Below are 15,511 nucleotides of genomic sequence, written 5' to 3'. Positions count from 1 at the left end.
GGGGGCGTTCCGTAGGTGCGACCAGGTGAATCTTGGTCTCTTCGGAGTAACATCACCTGGCGTATGCCTGATTGGTCTGCACCTTCCCAGGCGCTGGCTGCATTTTCGTGCATGCGGGAAAAGTTGGTGATGAAGAACCCGGAAGTGCGCCATCTTGCCTCTGTTCGTCCAAACAGTCCAACCTTTTATTGATAATAGTGATAAGGGGTGTCGTGGTCTGGCTGCTTCCTGCTGTTAAGGGGTGTCGTTAAGGTCGGGGCCTATGGTTGGTATTTGGACGTACGGATGAAGAAGCATTTGGTTGAAGGTGACGCGAGTGATTTCTTGAATCTTGGCATGGAGAAATTTGATCAAAATGGGGGCAAAACATAAAATAAAGCACAGTATTAGTATAGGAATGAGAAATGGAAGCATTTATTGGAATATGGGCAAAACCCAGAAGGATGGGCCTGGCAAGCTTGGGGAGTATGAGATAGTTAAGAAAATTTAGTAAGTTTGAGGCGAGTGGGGGAAAGTTGAACTGATTTCCACTGATTGCTTTCGGCGGGGGCCCTTTTTAGCTGGGAAATATGAATCCAATGCGTGTGTCCTAGGAGTTTTGCTGCTGTATGTGTAGACAGGAGGACAGTGTATGGGCCTTTCCACCTGGGCTGTAAGTCTTTGGCTTGGATATCTTTTATGTATACTTGGTCTCCGGGACTGAGGGAGAGATGTGGGTTGTAAGCGTCTGTTGGAGGAGGGTATGCTAACTCAGCGTGTTGTCTTAGGAGTTGTCTGAGAAGAGTGAGATATGGGAGGTAGTTCACCAAAGGGGCTGGCAGGGAAGGTATTTGCTGGAGGGTTAGGGGCCATCCGTAGACTAATTCAAACGGACTGAGACCTGTTGGGCTTCGAGGTGCTGCCTGCAGCCGGGTCAGGGCTAAAGGAAGGAGAGTTACCCGCGACTGCTGGGTTTCGATTGAGAGTTTGGTGAGCTGTTGTTGTTTGATGAGTCCGTTAGCCTTTTCCACCTTACCAGAAGACTGAGGCCTATAAGGGATGTGGAGTTTCCAGGTGATGTGTAGGAGGGCTGCCACCTGTTGGACTACCTTCGAGATGAATGCTGGACCGTTGTCGGATTGAAGAGTGACTGGAAGGCCAAACCTAGGGATAATATGTTCAGTGAGTATTGAGGCAACAATGTTAGCAGTTTCTCCTGTGGTGGGATAGGCCTCTATCCACCCTGAAAAGGTGTCCACAAGGGTTAAGAGGTATTTGAATTTTTTATGTCTTGGCATATGTGTGAAATCAATTTGCCAATCTTCGCCTGGTTGGTGTCCTCTGAGTTGATGGCTGGGATGGGGATTACGCGATGCGCCTTGAGGATTTGCCTTTAGGCAGGTAGAGCACTGCTGGTTGATGGTAAGTGTTTTTGTAGTGTTGGACAATGGAGGAGGGGTTTTAGAAAATTGTATAAGGCTTTGAGTCCTATATGTAAAGAATTATGTATGTCTGTTAGAATGGTATGGAGTTGTGTTTCAGGAATAACTAATTTGTTATTAATATATATCCAGTCATCTGTAGGTAGTTTGGCTGTTGGATTTTGTAATAGCTTAGCCTTTTCTTCCTGAGTGTAATTAGGGGCATACTGGGGGGAGAGAAAACAGACAGAAGGAGGCTTGGGGGTGGAAAATCCGGCAGCTAACTTGGCAGTGACGTCAGCAAAATTGTTGCCAGCTGCTACCAGGTTAGATGAAGTTTGGTGCCCTTTACAATGTATAATGGCTACCTTGGATGGTGCCGATAGTGCATCTAGTAGTTTGAGTATTTGGTTTTTGTTAATAATAGGGGTACCGCCGGTGGTTAAAAACCCTCTCTCTCTCCAGATGACTGAATGGGTGTGTGCGATTAGAAAAGCATATTTAGAATCTGTGTATATGTTTACTGTTTTTCCTTTTGATAGGAGGAGTGCCTTGGTTAGTGCAGTGAGTTCTGCCTGCTGTGATGTGGTCCCTTGTGGTAGGAGTTTTGTCTCTAAAACTGGAGGAGGTAACTACTGCATATCCTGCCTGTCTGTTTCCTTGAGGGCTGATAAAGGAGCTGCCATCTACAAATAGGGTTAGTTGTGCATTCTGAAGGGGCCGGTCATGCAAGTGTAGGTGGCTGGGGGGTTGAGCCTCCAGGACCTCAGGACAAGAATGTTTAGTATGGGGTGGTTTAAGAGGGTCTGGCAGTAAAGTGGCTGGACTTAAAGAGGAGCAAACTTCTAAAGTAACAGTCGGGTCTTCTATGAATAAGAGATGGAAAAATTGGAGCCGGGATGGAGTTAAGTGGCTAATACTTTTATGAGAAATGAGATCCTAAAGACGGTGTGTGGAGAGGACTGTTAAATTACTGCCTCTAATGAGCTTTTTTGCTTCCTGGGTCAGGCAGGCTGCTGCTGCTAATGCACGCAGACAGGTTTGCCAGCCTTGTACAGTTGGGTCTAGTTGTTTGGATAGATAGGCCACAGGGCGGTGGGTACTGCTGACAGGCTGGGCTAAAAGACCAACTGCCACTTTCTGCCTTTCATCTGTAAAGAGTTGGAAGGGACGCTGGAAATCAGGCAGTGAGAGAGTGGGTTGTGAGAGAAGGCAAGCTTTTAAGTGGGTGAAATGAGTCGAGATTAACTTGGGGTTGGACAAAGGCCCATGTGGGATTTCTTTAACTGCGGCGTATAAAGGTTTGGCTAGGATTCCAAAATTGGGGATCCAATGTCTGAAGAAACCTATTAGACCTAGGAAAGATTGAATTTCTTTTGCATCTTGAGGGGGAAGAAGGTTTCATATTAGGGCCATACGGTCGGTAGTTAGTGACCGGGTTGTTGGGGTGATTTCGATTCCTAAGTATATGACGGTTTGGCAAGAAATTTGGGCCTTGTGTTTAGATACTCTATAACCTAATGAGCCGAAATGGTTGAGGAGAGTTGCAGTGTCTAGAAGAGAGGCTTGTTTGGTAGGGCTACAGATTAGGAGATCATCTACATACTGCAGAACTTTGCTATTAGTGAGAGGGCAGGAGGCAAGGTCTTTCGCTAAGGCCTGACCGAAGAAATGGGGGCTGTCCCGGAACCCTTGTGGGAGGACTGTCCACGTCAGTTGAGTGGAGGTATGTGTGTCTGGGTCCTCCCATGTGAAGGCAAAAAGGAACTGGCAGTCTGTGTGTAGGGGTATGGTAAAGAAGGCATCCTTAAGGTCTAGCACAGTAAAATAAGTAGAATTGGTGGGGATATGGGACAGAAGGGTGTAAGGGTTGGGAACTACAGGGTGCGTGGGACGGACAGCCTCATTGACTAGCCAAAGATCCTGTACTAACCTATACGTTCCGTCTGCCTTCTTAACTGGAAGTACTGGAGTGTTACAGGGGGAATGTGTGCGGACAAGAATATGTTGGCTAAGTAGTCGTGTGATAATTGGCTTTAAACCTTGCAGATGTGTAGGAGAGAGAGAGAACTGGGGGTGGTTTGGGAAACGAGTGGGATCTTTGAGCTTGACAAGAACTGGTGGGTGGTGGGCCGCTATGACCGGGGTGGAAGTGTCCCACACTTGAGGGTGTACAGAAATAGGGAAGATGGGGGGTGGGGGTGACATAGGAGGAGCATGTGCACCTGCACAAAGCATGAGCAACAGGTCGTGAGGGGGTTGAAGGGAAGTGGATGGGTTGGTGGGAATGAATATGGAGGCCTTTAAGGTGCTTAAAATGTCTCGGCCTAGTATGGGGGTAGGGCATGAAGGTATAATGAGGAACGAGTGTGCAAAGTAGTTGTTAGCCAGGCAGCAATTGAGAAGTGGAGTTTTTCGTGGAGTGGATGGCTTTCCATCCACTCCTACTACAGAGATATTGGATGGAAGGCTAGGTCCAGAGAAGGATGGCAAAACAGAATAGGTAGCCCCGCTGTCCATTAAAAAATTGTCTTACCTGCTACCAGGAGAGTTACCCACGGCTCAGCGAGGGTGATGGGGGTCCCCGAGTCTCGGCACCTTCAGTTGTTGTCGTCCAAATGTAGGAGCTGGAAGGAGCTCCCAGGATCCTGGGAAAGGGGGTCACGTTGAGACGCGGCACCTGTTCCCAGGGTGGGGCAATCAGACTTCCAGTGTCCTTCCTGTTGGCAAGCAGGGCAGGGGGTTGCTAGTGGACGAGGGTTAGGACATTCCCTGGCCCAATGTTCTGACGCCTTGCACTTATAGCAAGGCTGCGTTGGGGCTCAGGGACCTTGTGGACACCTGTTGGCATAGTGTCCTGCCTTGCTGCACTTATAGCAGGGTCCTTTTGTAGCCTTAGAGTCTGCGGGGTGTGTGCTCTCTGGTCTGGGGTTACGACTGGGCTGTAAAGCCGCTGCTAGGAGCTGTACTTTCTGTTTGAGGCGAGCCTGCCGCTGTGCCTCAGCCGTCTCCTCTCTGGAGTTATAAACCTTAAAGGCTAATTTAACTATGTCTTGTATTGGTGTCTGAGGACCATCCTCTACCTTTTGAAGTTTTTTACGAATGCCAGGAGCTGATTGAGAAATGAAATAAGACACCAAAATGGTGGCCCCTGTGGGGGAGGCCGGATCTAACCGGGTATATTGAGTTAGAACCTCAGTCAGCCTATTCAAAAATGCGGCTGGATTTTCTTCCGGATTTTGAATAATTTCTTTTAATTTGTTAAAATTTACAGTTTTGTTTGAGGCTGCTTGCATACCAGCCAACAAACTGGACCATTACGTCTCGCCTACAGTGCCTAGGCTGGCCTACTTGGTAGTCTCAGTCTGGGTCTGCCGAGGGAACTGCTTGCTCCCCTAGTGGAATGGCGGCGTCAGTTAAATGTAGTTGGTTAGTGTGCTGCCTGGCGGCTGCTAGGATGCCGCTCTTGCTCCTCAGGGTTTAGGGTAGAAGTTAGGATCACCTGGAGGTCATGCCAAGTTAAGTCATAGGCCTGACAAAAGGTATCTAAATTCCTTTATGTATATGGTAGGATTTGCTGAGAAATCACTTAAGCGCTTCTCAATTTTGGAAAGGTCAGCCAGTGGAAAAAGGGACATGTACTCTGACTACCCCCTCTGCCCCAGCTACCTCTCGCAAAGGTGCTAACACTGTAGGAGGGTGTGGGGCAGGAGTGGGGGCATCAGCAGGGCACTTACAGCGGGTGTGGGCAGAGACAGGGGACTCAAGACAGCCAGTTGGGGGCCCCGAAGGAGACACGGGACTGAGTAGATTACTAGTAGATAAGGAGGAGGAAGGAGGAGTCTGGACGGGGGGAGAAGGAGGAGTGTAGGGCGGGGGTGAGGGTGCGGAGACAAAAGGAAACCCTAGGTCCTCCGGCTGAACAGAAAAGAATGAAGACTCCTCTTTTTCGGGTTTCTGTGAGCCGGCGTCCTTGGCCAGCATAACCTGGGCCAAAGAACATTGGCTACAGAAGTCGGGACGAAGAGCGTAAGGCCCAAAAGCCTTGTATGTAATTAATTTCGGACCACCTGCCTAGCCGCTGGCAGAAATTGCTGAGGTCAATCAGAACATTGCGGTCTAGGGTGCCCTCTGGTGGCCACTGAGACTGATTATCTAGTTTATATTGAGGCCATGCCACAGTGGAAAGGAAAATTAACTGCTTCCTCCTAAGGTCTTGTTCGAGCTGTGAGGTTTTTAAATTGGCTAAGAGGCACCCTAAGGGGGTGCTCTTTGGAAATTTGGACTGGGGGTTTCCCATTTGTTTCCTCTTTACTTACACAATGTACACAATGGAAACAGAAGTGGATCTCTGCCTGGCTTCAAAGCATCCTTTGGAACCACCAGAGACAGACTGGAGGCTCTTGGAGCCAGTGGAGATTACCCTCAGGCAGACGTCTCCGTCCTGAACGGGTCTCCCGAGCCACCTGGTGGCTCAAAAGTGGGCCTCGGACCTGCGCCGAGGGAGGTAAAGAGGAGACAAGGACACTTACCTCAGAGAGGCCGTGAGAATAAGGGAAGCGAGTCTCAGGTCCTGGTCCGTCTGCGGCGTGGAAGCAGGAGGAGGTTCTTCAACCCTTAAAGGCCTGAGGAGGGGTCTCCTCCCGGGTTCGGCACCACCTGATTTGTTTTTCTAAGACACAAAAGAACCAGCGAGTAGGCAAGGCTAGGAGCAAAAAAGAACCAGCGAGTAGGCAAGGCTAGGAGCAAAACTGCAAATTTGTTTTTGGTCACCCAGCTTCAGGGAAGAAGGTGTGGGGGTGAGGTCTGTCGGCCTCTGGCAAAGGAGGCCGAGAGAGTCGCCCGGTGGAGCTCTCGGGCGGAGTTCCTGATGCAGTCCCAACAAGAATGGGGGCTGAGGAAGCCCGCGTGGTGCGCTCGCCGGGAGCGGCTTTTCTAGGAGTAGAAGGGCAACAGGCGGGGCACGGACGTGTCGGGCGGGAGGAGGGTGTTCCGTAGGTGCGACCAGGTGAATCTTGGTCTCTTCGGATTAACATCACCTGGTGTATGCCTGATTGGTCTGCACCTTCCCGGGCGCCGGATGCATTTTTGCGCACGCGGGAAAAGTTGGTGATGAAGAACCCGGAAGTGTGCCATCTTGCCTCCGTTCGTCCAAACACACACGTTCCCTCTTGGGTGGTGATGCAGCTGCCACTTCACTCCCCAACAGCTGCGAGTGCTCCCTCCCTGTCCCCTGCAGACAGCTCTACTCACTGGCATCATTTCCTGTTTCTGAAGAAAGTGCTGTGCTGGAGGCCGGTGGGGACGTATGGGCAGCTCCCTGCCTTCCTCTGGGGGCGCCTGTGGCTTCTCCTTTGCTGCAGGTGGATGACACTGAGTGGAGACGCTTGCTGACAAGAGCTTTTCACAGATCTGTGCTGGCCCCAGGTGACCAGGATTCTCAGGCTACTGCTGCTTCTTGGCACCAAGCCTCTGTGCACCCTGCTCCTTGCTTCTGTGGTGGGGCAGCCTGTCGTGCTTGCTTCCTGCCCTGTGAACAGCAGGCCCATGCTTCCTGGAGCCAAGGAAGACTTCGGGGTTTCCCTGTGAAAGGCCCCATCTCCGCAAGCCTGGCATCCTCTCTGAGGCTTTGGAGAGCCTGGGAGAGATGGCACAGTGTCCAGGCATACAGAGATCGCGTGCTTGTTTCAGATGGACAGGTCTCAGTTATTTTCTGTGAAACACAAAGCTGCGGTATGCTCACTATAAAAGGCCCAAGCAATATGCAAGTGCAGAAAATTGAAAGTGTGTCAGGACAAAATTCCCACTGAGCCTACTTCCCAGAGAATCATTACTGACAATTTGGTGCACATGCTTTTTCCAGTCTCAAGCATATGTAAATTCCTGTCAGTGGAGTTTCTTCAACACGTCTTTTCACCTAATGAATGATAACCACCAAAACAGGTCACACAGCACATAAACCTATCTCATTCATTCTGACTGACCCAACCAATTCTAGAGCATGTGGTTGCAGTAAACAAGCTGGCTCCTGTGCCTCAAATAGACCCTACTAGTCTTTTGAAACATTATGTTGCATTTTAATGTTAAAAATTAAAATATTAACACCCACACCTTGTAAGGAAAAAAAATAGGATGGAGAAGAAAGCACCTCATCTTAAGGCAGGCCTGGGGGCAGCCCCATCCCCTGCCATGCTGCTGAGGCTGGCCAAGGGTCCCTGGTAGGGCAGAGGCAAGCGCAGCCCTTCTGCTTCAATAGCAGGCAATAGCAAGGCACACACAGACCCGTGTCCTCTTGGAGAAGGCCCCTTCAGGATGAAGGCTGCAGACAGGGCCACCCAGGTGTGTAGCGAGCACCAAAAAAAGAAGCCTGAGCACTGCCCAGGGTGCAGTGTGGACACAGGACGTCTCCAGGAGCATCTGAGGAGCTGACTGCCCCGCCCCATCACCCTGAGCCTGCGCCTGACTGCATTCTGTCCTGAAGGACTTTGTGTTTGTGTCTTACTCCTCTTCAAAGGCCACAGGGTCCACGTTTTACTACTTTTTTCCTGCTCTACAAGAATTCCACTCTCACTGCTACTGTCACACTCCACGCAGGAGTCCTCCCATTTGTAAATGACCCATGGGAGATGGGTGCCTCCTGCTGGCTGGGCTGGATTCGCCCATCCCAGGCTCTTCCATCCATGTCCCAGTTAATCAACCACGATGCTAATGCTAGGTAACCCTGTGCATCATGATTTGGGGGATTTCATTCACTTATTTGTCTATCCATTCTTAAACATTATAAACGGACTGTTTTCCAAGCCCCATGCCCAGTGCTGAGCACATCAAATGATTAAGTCTTGGGCCCGGCACCCAAGGACCTCACCAAATCTGCCCTCTCCAGAGGGAGTAGTTGAAATTGCAACTTCTGAGCATTGCGCCCTGCTTTCCAGCTTCCTATATGAAACTGGGCTCCCACGAGGGTCCTGCCCATTTTCTGGTGCTGGCAAATCCTGTCGTCAGAGGGAAGGGCGGGGATTTTCTCACTGCTGTGACACTTGCACCAAAAGCAGTGCTGAAGCTCGTTGGGCACTCGGTACTCGAGCTCTTGTATCTTCCAGGCTCCTGGTCTGTTCTTTATAAAACTTCGCCGAACATGCGCTGTTAAGTTCCTGCCCTTCATTCACAAGAGAATCCTCTTTACCTGGGAGCCAGCAGAGGAAGCCAGGGATTTCTCTGAGTCCCTGTGAACAGCTGTGCATGGCTTGCCAAATCGTTCACCTTCAGGGTCCAAGGAGGAAAACCCCCACCAGAGCAGCCTTGCTTTTTCTTCATGTCACACAGACGTCCACACTCAAGGATGACTGTAAAACTGGGAGGATGATGTCACCTCAAACCCGCCAGCTCCCAGCTGGTGCTTGTGATTTGTGGCCACGGGCCTTCTCACATGCTCTGTGGGCAAATGGGCCTGTAGTCTGTTCGGGCTACTCCTAAATCTGCTCTCCTTGTCTCTGCAGCCTCCATGGGAGTTCGATGGATGATTGGTGTGACGGAAATTGACAAGGGCTCTGCCTACGGCAACTCTGACAGCAAGCAGAAACAGAATGACTGACTCAGGGAGGTGTCACCATCCGAAGGGAACCTTGGGGAACTGGTGGCCTCTGCATATCCTCCTCAGTGGGACATGGTGACAAAGGCTGGGTGAGCCCTGCTGGGCACGGCGGAAGTCTTGGCCTCTCCAGCCAGGGAGTCTGGTCTGAAGGCCGGATGGGGAGGAAGATGTTTTGTAATCTTTTTTCCCCCATGTGCTTTATTGGGTTTGGTTTTCTTTTTGTGCGAGTGTGTGTGAGAATGGCTGTGTGGTGAGTGTGAACTTTGTTCTGTGACCATGGAAAGGGTATTTTAGGCTGCAGGGGAGGGCAGGGCTGGGGACTGAAGGGGACAAGTTCCTCTTTCATCCTTTGGTGCTGAGTTTTCTGTAACCCTTGGTTGCCAGAGATAAAGTGAAAAGTGCTTTAGGTGAGATGACTAAATTATGCCTCCAAAAAAAAAAAAAAAAAATTAAAGTGCTTGTCTGGGTCATCTGTGGTGTATGTTTACATAGACCGCTGCCCCTCCATCCTGCCCTTGCCCATGGCTTTGGTGTTTCAGATCCTGCCCACAGGAGGCAGCAGCCACGGAGGTGTGGGCAGTTGAGAGGGGCGGGCGGCCAGCACAGCTCCTTGCAGGAGACACAGGTCCAGGTGCCCATGAGCATTTGTGAGGGCAGAGATGGCAAGCATGTGCGTGGAGACCAACCAAGTGTGTCCCTGGCACACAGCAAGGGAGAGGTTCGCTAGGTCTCTGCAGTGCAGTCTCCCAGCCTAAGTCTTGAAGATGTGCCCAACTCCCTGAAGAAACTGATCTTGAAATTGAACATAAATGTCATGAACATACAGCCTGGGCACTCTGTAGCGATTTGTGAGATGAGTTTGCATCGACCGTTCCTCTCAGCAGTGACAGCCAAAGTCACCCCTAATAAAAGGCAGGTTCACTTTATAAAATGCCTCGCCCCTTCCCAGCATGTAGAGCTTTTCTGCAGCCCTCAAGAAGCCAGGTCCTGCTCTGATCAGGGTCAAATTGGAGCCGACATCCCATGTACAAAAATCCCCCAGGCTTCTGCCTTCCTTCTGGGCTCCTGTCTGCTCCCATTTTACTCCATGGAAGAGTTCTGCCCGGAAGCATCTCCAGTGGCCTTTCCAGACTGCTGTCAGCCAACGGGTGCCAAAAATGCACAAGAAGAAGGAACTAAAAGCAGTGCTATTTTTGCAGAACAATTAAATACTAGCTATTAAGTCATCTTAGGCCAAAACACCAAAGGCACTTGGACCGATGGGTATCTGGAGGATGAGTTAGGCAGGATACGTCTTTCTCCTGGTGTGCAGCAGCAAGTTGCTGAGAAAAACTGCCTGTGTTGCCGTGGTAACATGAGAAGGAATGAACTGCTCCATGCAAAAACTGACCAAACATTATAAGGCCTAGTCTACGCAGTCATGTTTTTGGCTATTTGCTCATTTAGTCATTAAGTGTTTACCAAGCACAACCAAACTAGATAAGCGAGTTACGAGCCAGCTCTAGAGACGTTCCCTCTGCTTACAGGACAGTAATGCATTGTTGACACAAATGAATTTGAATCTGCAGAAGTGAAAAAACAAATCCTGGCTGACTTGTGGGAAGAGCTGACTGCAGAACCCAGGGCCTGAGTTAACTAGCTGGTGGCCCTGCAGGCAGGCTTGATGGGAGCATCCAGCACATCTGCCCATCCCACACAGGGACATGAAGCACCGTGTGCAGACATCTGTTGGCAGAGATCTGTGGGCAAAAGCCCAGGACATGACCTTAGGCAGCAGGGACCCTTGGAGAAGTGGAGGTGTGCATGGTGCATAGCATTGTGTGTGTGTAAACACGCCCTTGTGGGCCTGTGCCTGGATTATTGGGCCCGTCTCTTGGAGGGGTCCATGATGCTGAGTTACGCTGTTCACCTGAACTCTGCAGCTCATTGGCTGTAGGATTTGGGTGAGACACTTTTCCTTGCTGACTTAATTTCCCCATCTGTAAAATGGGGGTGATGATATCTACCTCTTGGGGTGTGTCAAGGGTAAAAGAGGCACACTTTAAGAATCCTACAGCACTAAGCCAAGGATGAAAGACAAGAAAGCTGCCTCTATGTTGCTACTTCTCAAAAATGCTCAGAAATTTTCCTGCCATACTAAAAATGTGTTATTTTTCTCATTGTCATTCTTCCATTCAACACAGAGGTAATCTAAGTTCTGAAAACGTAGATCCAGGGGCCCAGACATTCAATTTTCTTCTGAGTTGGCTCTGGTATCACACAAAACACAAGCAAGCAAACAGGCTGCCTGCTAGGGCCTTTGGTGCCAGGCTGGAGGAATGCAGGCAGAATTCTCTTAGGAAATCACTAAGTGAACGCTAAGTTTTGAATCACCTGAGAGCCGAAAGAGAATGTGGCATGCTGGGGAGAGAGCTGGACCTCTTTCTCATCAGTCATCTGACCTGTCCACGAAGAACAATGTTGTTATGTGGCCTGGGAACCTGGTTTCCTTCCACCCTGCACCCTTAATGACACAGACAACCACGGGTACTCCTGGACAAAAGCTCATCACTCCTCCTCTGGTATCTTCCCCCATGTTCAGGTCACACGGAGGTCACCATCTCCTCAGCAAAGAACTGCTTTGGTCCCCAGGGTGTTAAGTTTTTCTACAAGGTGAAAACCCATGGAGCTTAAGCCATCTTTTTGTCCCCTAAGTAGAGCTCCATGGACCAAGAGCTACACTTCCTGTCTTTTCCACCTTTCCATCTCATTCTGGCTTAAAGCTTATCACACTACTGAGCGCCTGTTCTGTAATTCAAGGTGGCAGAGAAAAATACGAACCTTGAGTGAAATCTGGAGAGCGATGCAGGGTCATCCCCAGACATGAAGGGCCATATCCTAGGCAACTCCTGCAGCTTATAGAGGCAGGGAATTCAATGGACTTCTTCCAGGAAACGCAGCCCACGGGGACTCGATTAAAAGACACCAACCATTCGGAAGATGCAGCTTGAGGCCTGGGAGACTGGACTGATTCTGCCACTATAAAGTGAACATGATTAATCGGGAGGAAGTAGTAAGGCACTCTGTGAGTTAGTCTACCACCCTGTTGACTTTGACAGAGAGAAAACCAACTTTTTTCATACGATCACACAGTAGTACTGGAGTATCTCTTGACTGCTGTATTCCCTAAACAAATGTACGCAAAGCCTTGTAAAAGTAGCTGATGATTAAAAAAATGTTAAAACATTAGGGTTTTTCTAATATATCCGTATGTGGGACAATGATGTAAATGTCATTAATTGTCCAGCCAAAACTTGTAATAGTTGATGTGAAAGACACAAAGAAGACCCCACTGGAGTGGAGGAGTGGGCTGGCTGGTCCCCAAGCAAAACAGAACGGGCTTCGCATAGGCTTTAGAACTTACTCGTAACTATTGACCGAAGTGTGACGAAAGGTATCCAGTGAAGATTCTCTCGGGTCCCTACTCCTGCTCAGAACAAGAGATTTAATCCAGCCTTCTCTAAAGCAATGGTCCAGACTTTTCACATACTTACTAGGTTAAAGAGAAAATAAAAACAAATACTTTGGTTTGCACGTCTCGAGGGGCCCTAGGCTGTACGGAGGAATATTTAGAGGAATATTTGTGACTTGCCATTTGTGTTTAAAAGAACAGGAAAGCAAGACAGGCCCTAACCTGCCTGCATCTGTAGCTGACCAAGAGGCCACTGCTTCCTTCCTCCTGAGCTTCAAGGAAAGTCCCCCCAAAATGCAACTCTCCAAGGTCCTGTGGAGTAGTCTCCTCATAATGCCTCCATCACACCTGTGTCTTAAAATGCCTTAATTGACGTAGCTCCTAAGTGATGTTTACAGAGAAGGAAATACTAAGCAAGCCCACGCGCAACATGCTCACAGTGTGCTAGCTCTGCCATGCTTTCTGACTCCACCATGCTTTCTGACTCTTCTGTTACTAGTCACACCTCAGCGCAGGGGGCAGAAGCAGCTGAGCTATGCTGACAGGTGCTGCTGAGAGCGAGCAGCCATTCAGCCGAGAAGGCGTTTCTAGGTGAGGGCACGTGAGCTGGCATTCCAGGCTGCTGAGTGCTGCATCTGCAGGTGCACTGCGTTGCTCCACGGTGTGTTCAGAAGAGACCAGCATCTTGAATTTCAGGCTCTGGGCTCATTCTTTGCCTCTGCCAAGGGACCATTAAGGGGCTTCAAGCCGGCTGCTGAAATTCCCGCTTGTCTGGATTTTTCCCCATCTATATAAGGATATGGTAGCTGTGTGGACAAGAAATTGGTTGCATCTCAGAAGGGTGTTTCCCTACAAATATCTTCAGGAATTTAATTGAAAACAATGTTTAGAATTTTTTTCTTTTTTTTTTTTTTTTGGACAGTATGAATGAAGCTGAAGTCACATCCTGAACGTGCATGCTACACAAAGGGTAAGCAAGCAATCTTTACAAACGCCAATCCCTCTGCACTCCAAACCCGGAGCCCGTAATGAGGGCCTAGGGCGCAGTCATCACAGAATCCCCTAAGCCAGCACAGGGCCTGACGCCTCTCTAGGCCTTAGCACATCCCAGCACTGTAATTCACATCCTCGGTGTCCCTGCCTCCTGCATCCAGGGCTTAGGTTGAGTGTTTCCGGAGTGTCAAGTACATTTAAACATAAACCAAATACTCCAGGGTTTAGACCTGTCACAATGGCTTTTGAAAATAACAGACGTACAACTTGAGAGAAGGACTTGATGGACTTCTTAGGCCAAGGACTAAGGACACGTTGCTGTTCCTCTTGGTCCAGGACATTCAATACCATTCACAACATTCGTCACCAACTGGCACAGTAGCGATCACGGCATTCAACTGTTTGAAATTACTGCTATTTTGGTCAAAAACTAAGAAATCAGAAATTGCACCTACATAGTATGTCTCCTCATTGGAGTCCCATCTCTGAGCACAGGGATGGGCTCCTGAGCTCATGGCCCTGCCCTGCCCCCCAGCAGGGACCTCAGTGAATAGTGACTGCACGAAGGGGGCACTTACTAGAGGCCTGAGTAATGGAATGTCAATTAGCTTCTGCTTCCCTTTTCTAAAAAGGAACCACCTTTCTTAAGAATAATTAGGCCAAAATAAACTTGAGTACTTTACACAGTCAATACTTTGAAGTTTCAGAGTTACCAGTGAAATAGCAAAGCTGTTCTCTGGGAAAGGACATCCAGGTTCCCACCCAGGGCTTCCTCAGCTCCTGCAGCCTCATCCTAGTTTAATATGAAGGTTGTGAATGGGTTAAAAAGCAGTTCTTAAGCACCTACTTAGATCTTTTCAGTATCTGGAAATAGCACCCAGGGCTGTGTTAGTAAAGCTTTTCACTGGGTAAGAGTCATACAATTTTTACATTTAATTTTTTGTTTTTTAAACAAGGCAGTCTTGTTTTACACGTTGGAATGACTAGTTATTTTTGACATTTCTGGCACCTCTGGTTCTGTTGAATTTTAAGGGAGGTGAGTGGTACGTCCACAAAGTTAAGATTGCTGCATAATAATTCCTTTGCATTTCCAAAATAAATTATACAAATGTCACTTCTCCTTTTCTATTCCATAGTACTAGTTTTAGCCACATCTTTGCCAAACATTCTAGGAAATTCAGAAAAGTCATCCATGGAATTTCGGAATGCCATTCTCTCTGTATCTTTGCAGATGATGAGGAAGGAAAGTTGATGAACTAGTACAGGATGGCTCAGACTTGTAAAGTGTCTAAGTCACAACGCTGCAGAGCCAGCTTCCGGGTAACAATGGCATGGCCTGGGCTGAGCCAAGGCTACAACTGGAGCTTCCTTACTCGCATCTGAGGCAAATAACAGCAAGGCTGGCCCAGGTTGCCCACAGTCAACAGATGTTCACAGGAGACGGAGCAGCCGCTCTTTTGCTTGTTCTGTCAAGGAAAGAGATCGAACCATGGGCAAGGGTGGAAGACACACGGTTCAGCTCAGGGAACGAGTTGCTCTAAGTGAACAATGAATTCTTACCTTTCAGCCTGTATCAGTTGTCCCCAGGGTTCATGATTATTGTGAACCACTAAGGGATGATCTTTGAGGAAACAGACCTGGAGGGAGGCAATTTAAGGAGGGAAAGTGAGTGGGTTTTACACACTGCTTTGCAGCCACATTCAGGAACAGATCATTAAATGGATGACTTTTAGGTACATAAAAGCAAGCAGCAATGGCTAGGAGAGAGCAAAGATGCCCTAAGAATGACATCAGACTGACCAAATGTGCCTTTTCAAATAAGTTATGAGAACGAATGACTTGGAATTATAGCAAGGTATTAGACAGAACCATGCTGGTCTTTGAGAGAATGTGTGGATTCGGTGGATGTTTGGATTGAATGAATGGTAACTTTTTAATGTGAAACAGAGAACTGATAATGTGGGCTGTCATGTCAACCTAGGGTACTGTCGCTCTGTCATGTGTAGCAATCTTTCCAAATTTTTGTTGGTGGGTTGAACAAAGATAAAACTAATAAAGTATGTGTGGATACCACTA

General features: G+C 48.7%; 1 protein-coding gene across 1 annotated transcript in view; it reads left to right on the top strand.

Annotated features, from left to right (window-relative positions):
* Positions 1-15,511, top strand: part of AGPAT4 (1-acylglycerol-3-phosphate O-acyltransferase 4) — a 150,424-nt gene extending 134,913 nt beyond the window's left edge. Inside the window, exon 9 of the mRNA XM_023223650.2 lies at positions 8,897-15,511. Within this exon, the coding sequence (XP_023079418.1) occupies positions 8,897-8,991 (95 nt within the window). The 3' untranslated portion in view covers positions 8,992-15,511. The remainder of the gene's footprint in view (positions 1-8,896) is intronic.

The sequence above is a fragment of the Piliocolobus tephrosceles genome, chromosome 5 (assembly GCF_002776525.5).
Source record: "Piliocolobus tephrosceles isolate RC106 chromosome 5, ASM277652v3, whole genome shotgun sequence".
Taxonomy (NCBI): Eukaryota; Metazoa; Chordata; class Mammalia; order Primates; family Cercopithecidae; genus Piliocolobus; species Piliocolobus tephrosceles.
Note: the sequence above shows the minus strand (reverse complement) of the source record. Positions and strands in the feature narration are given on the sequence as shown.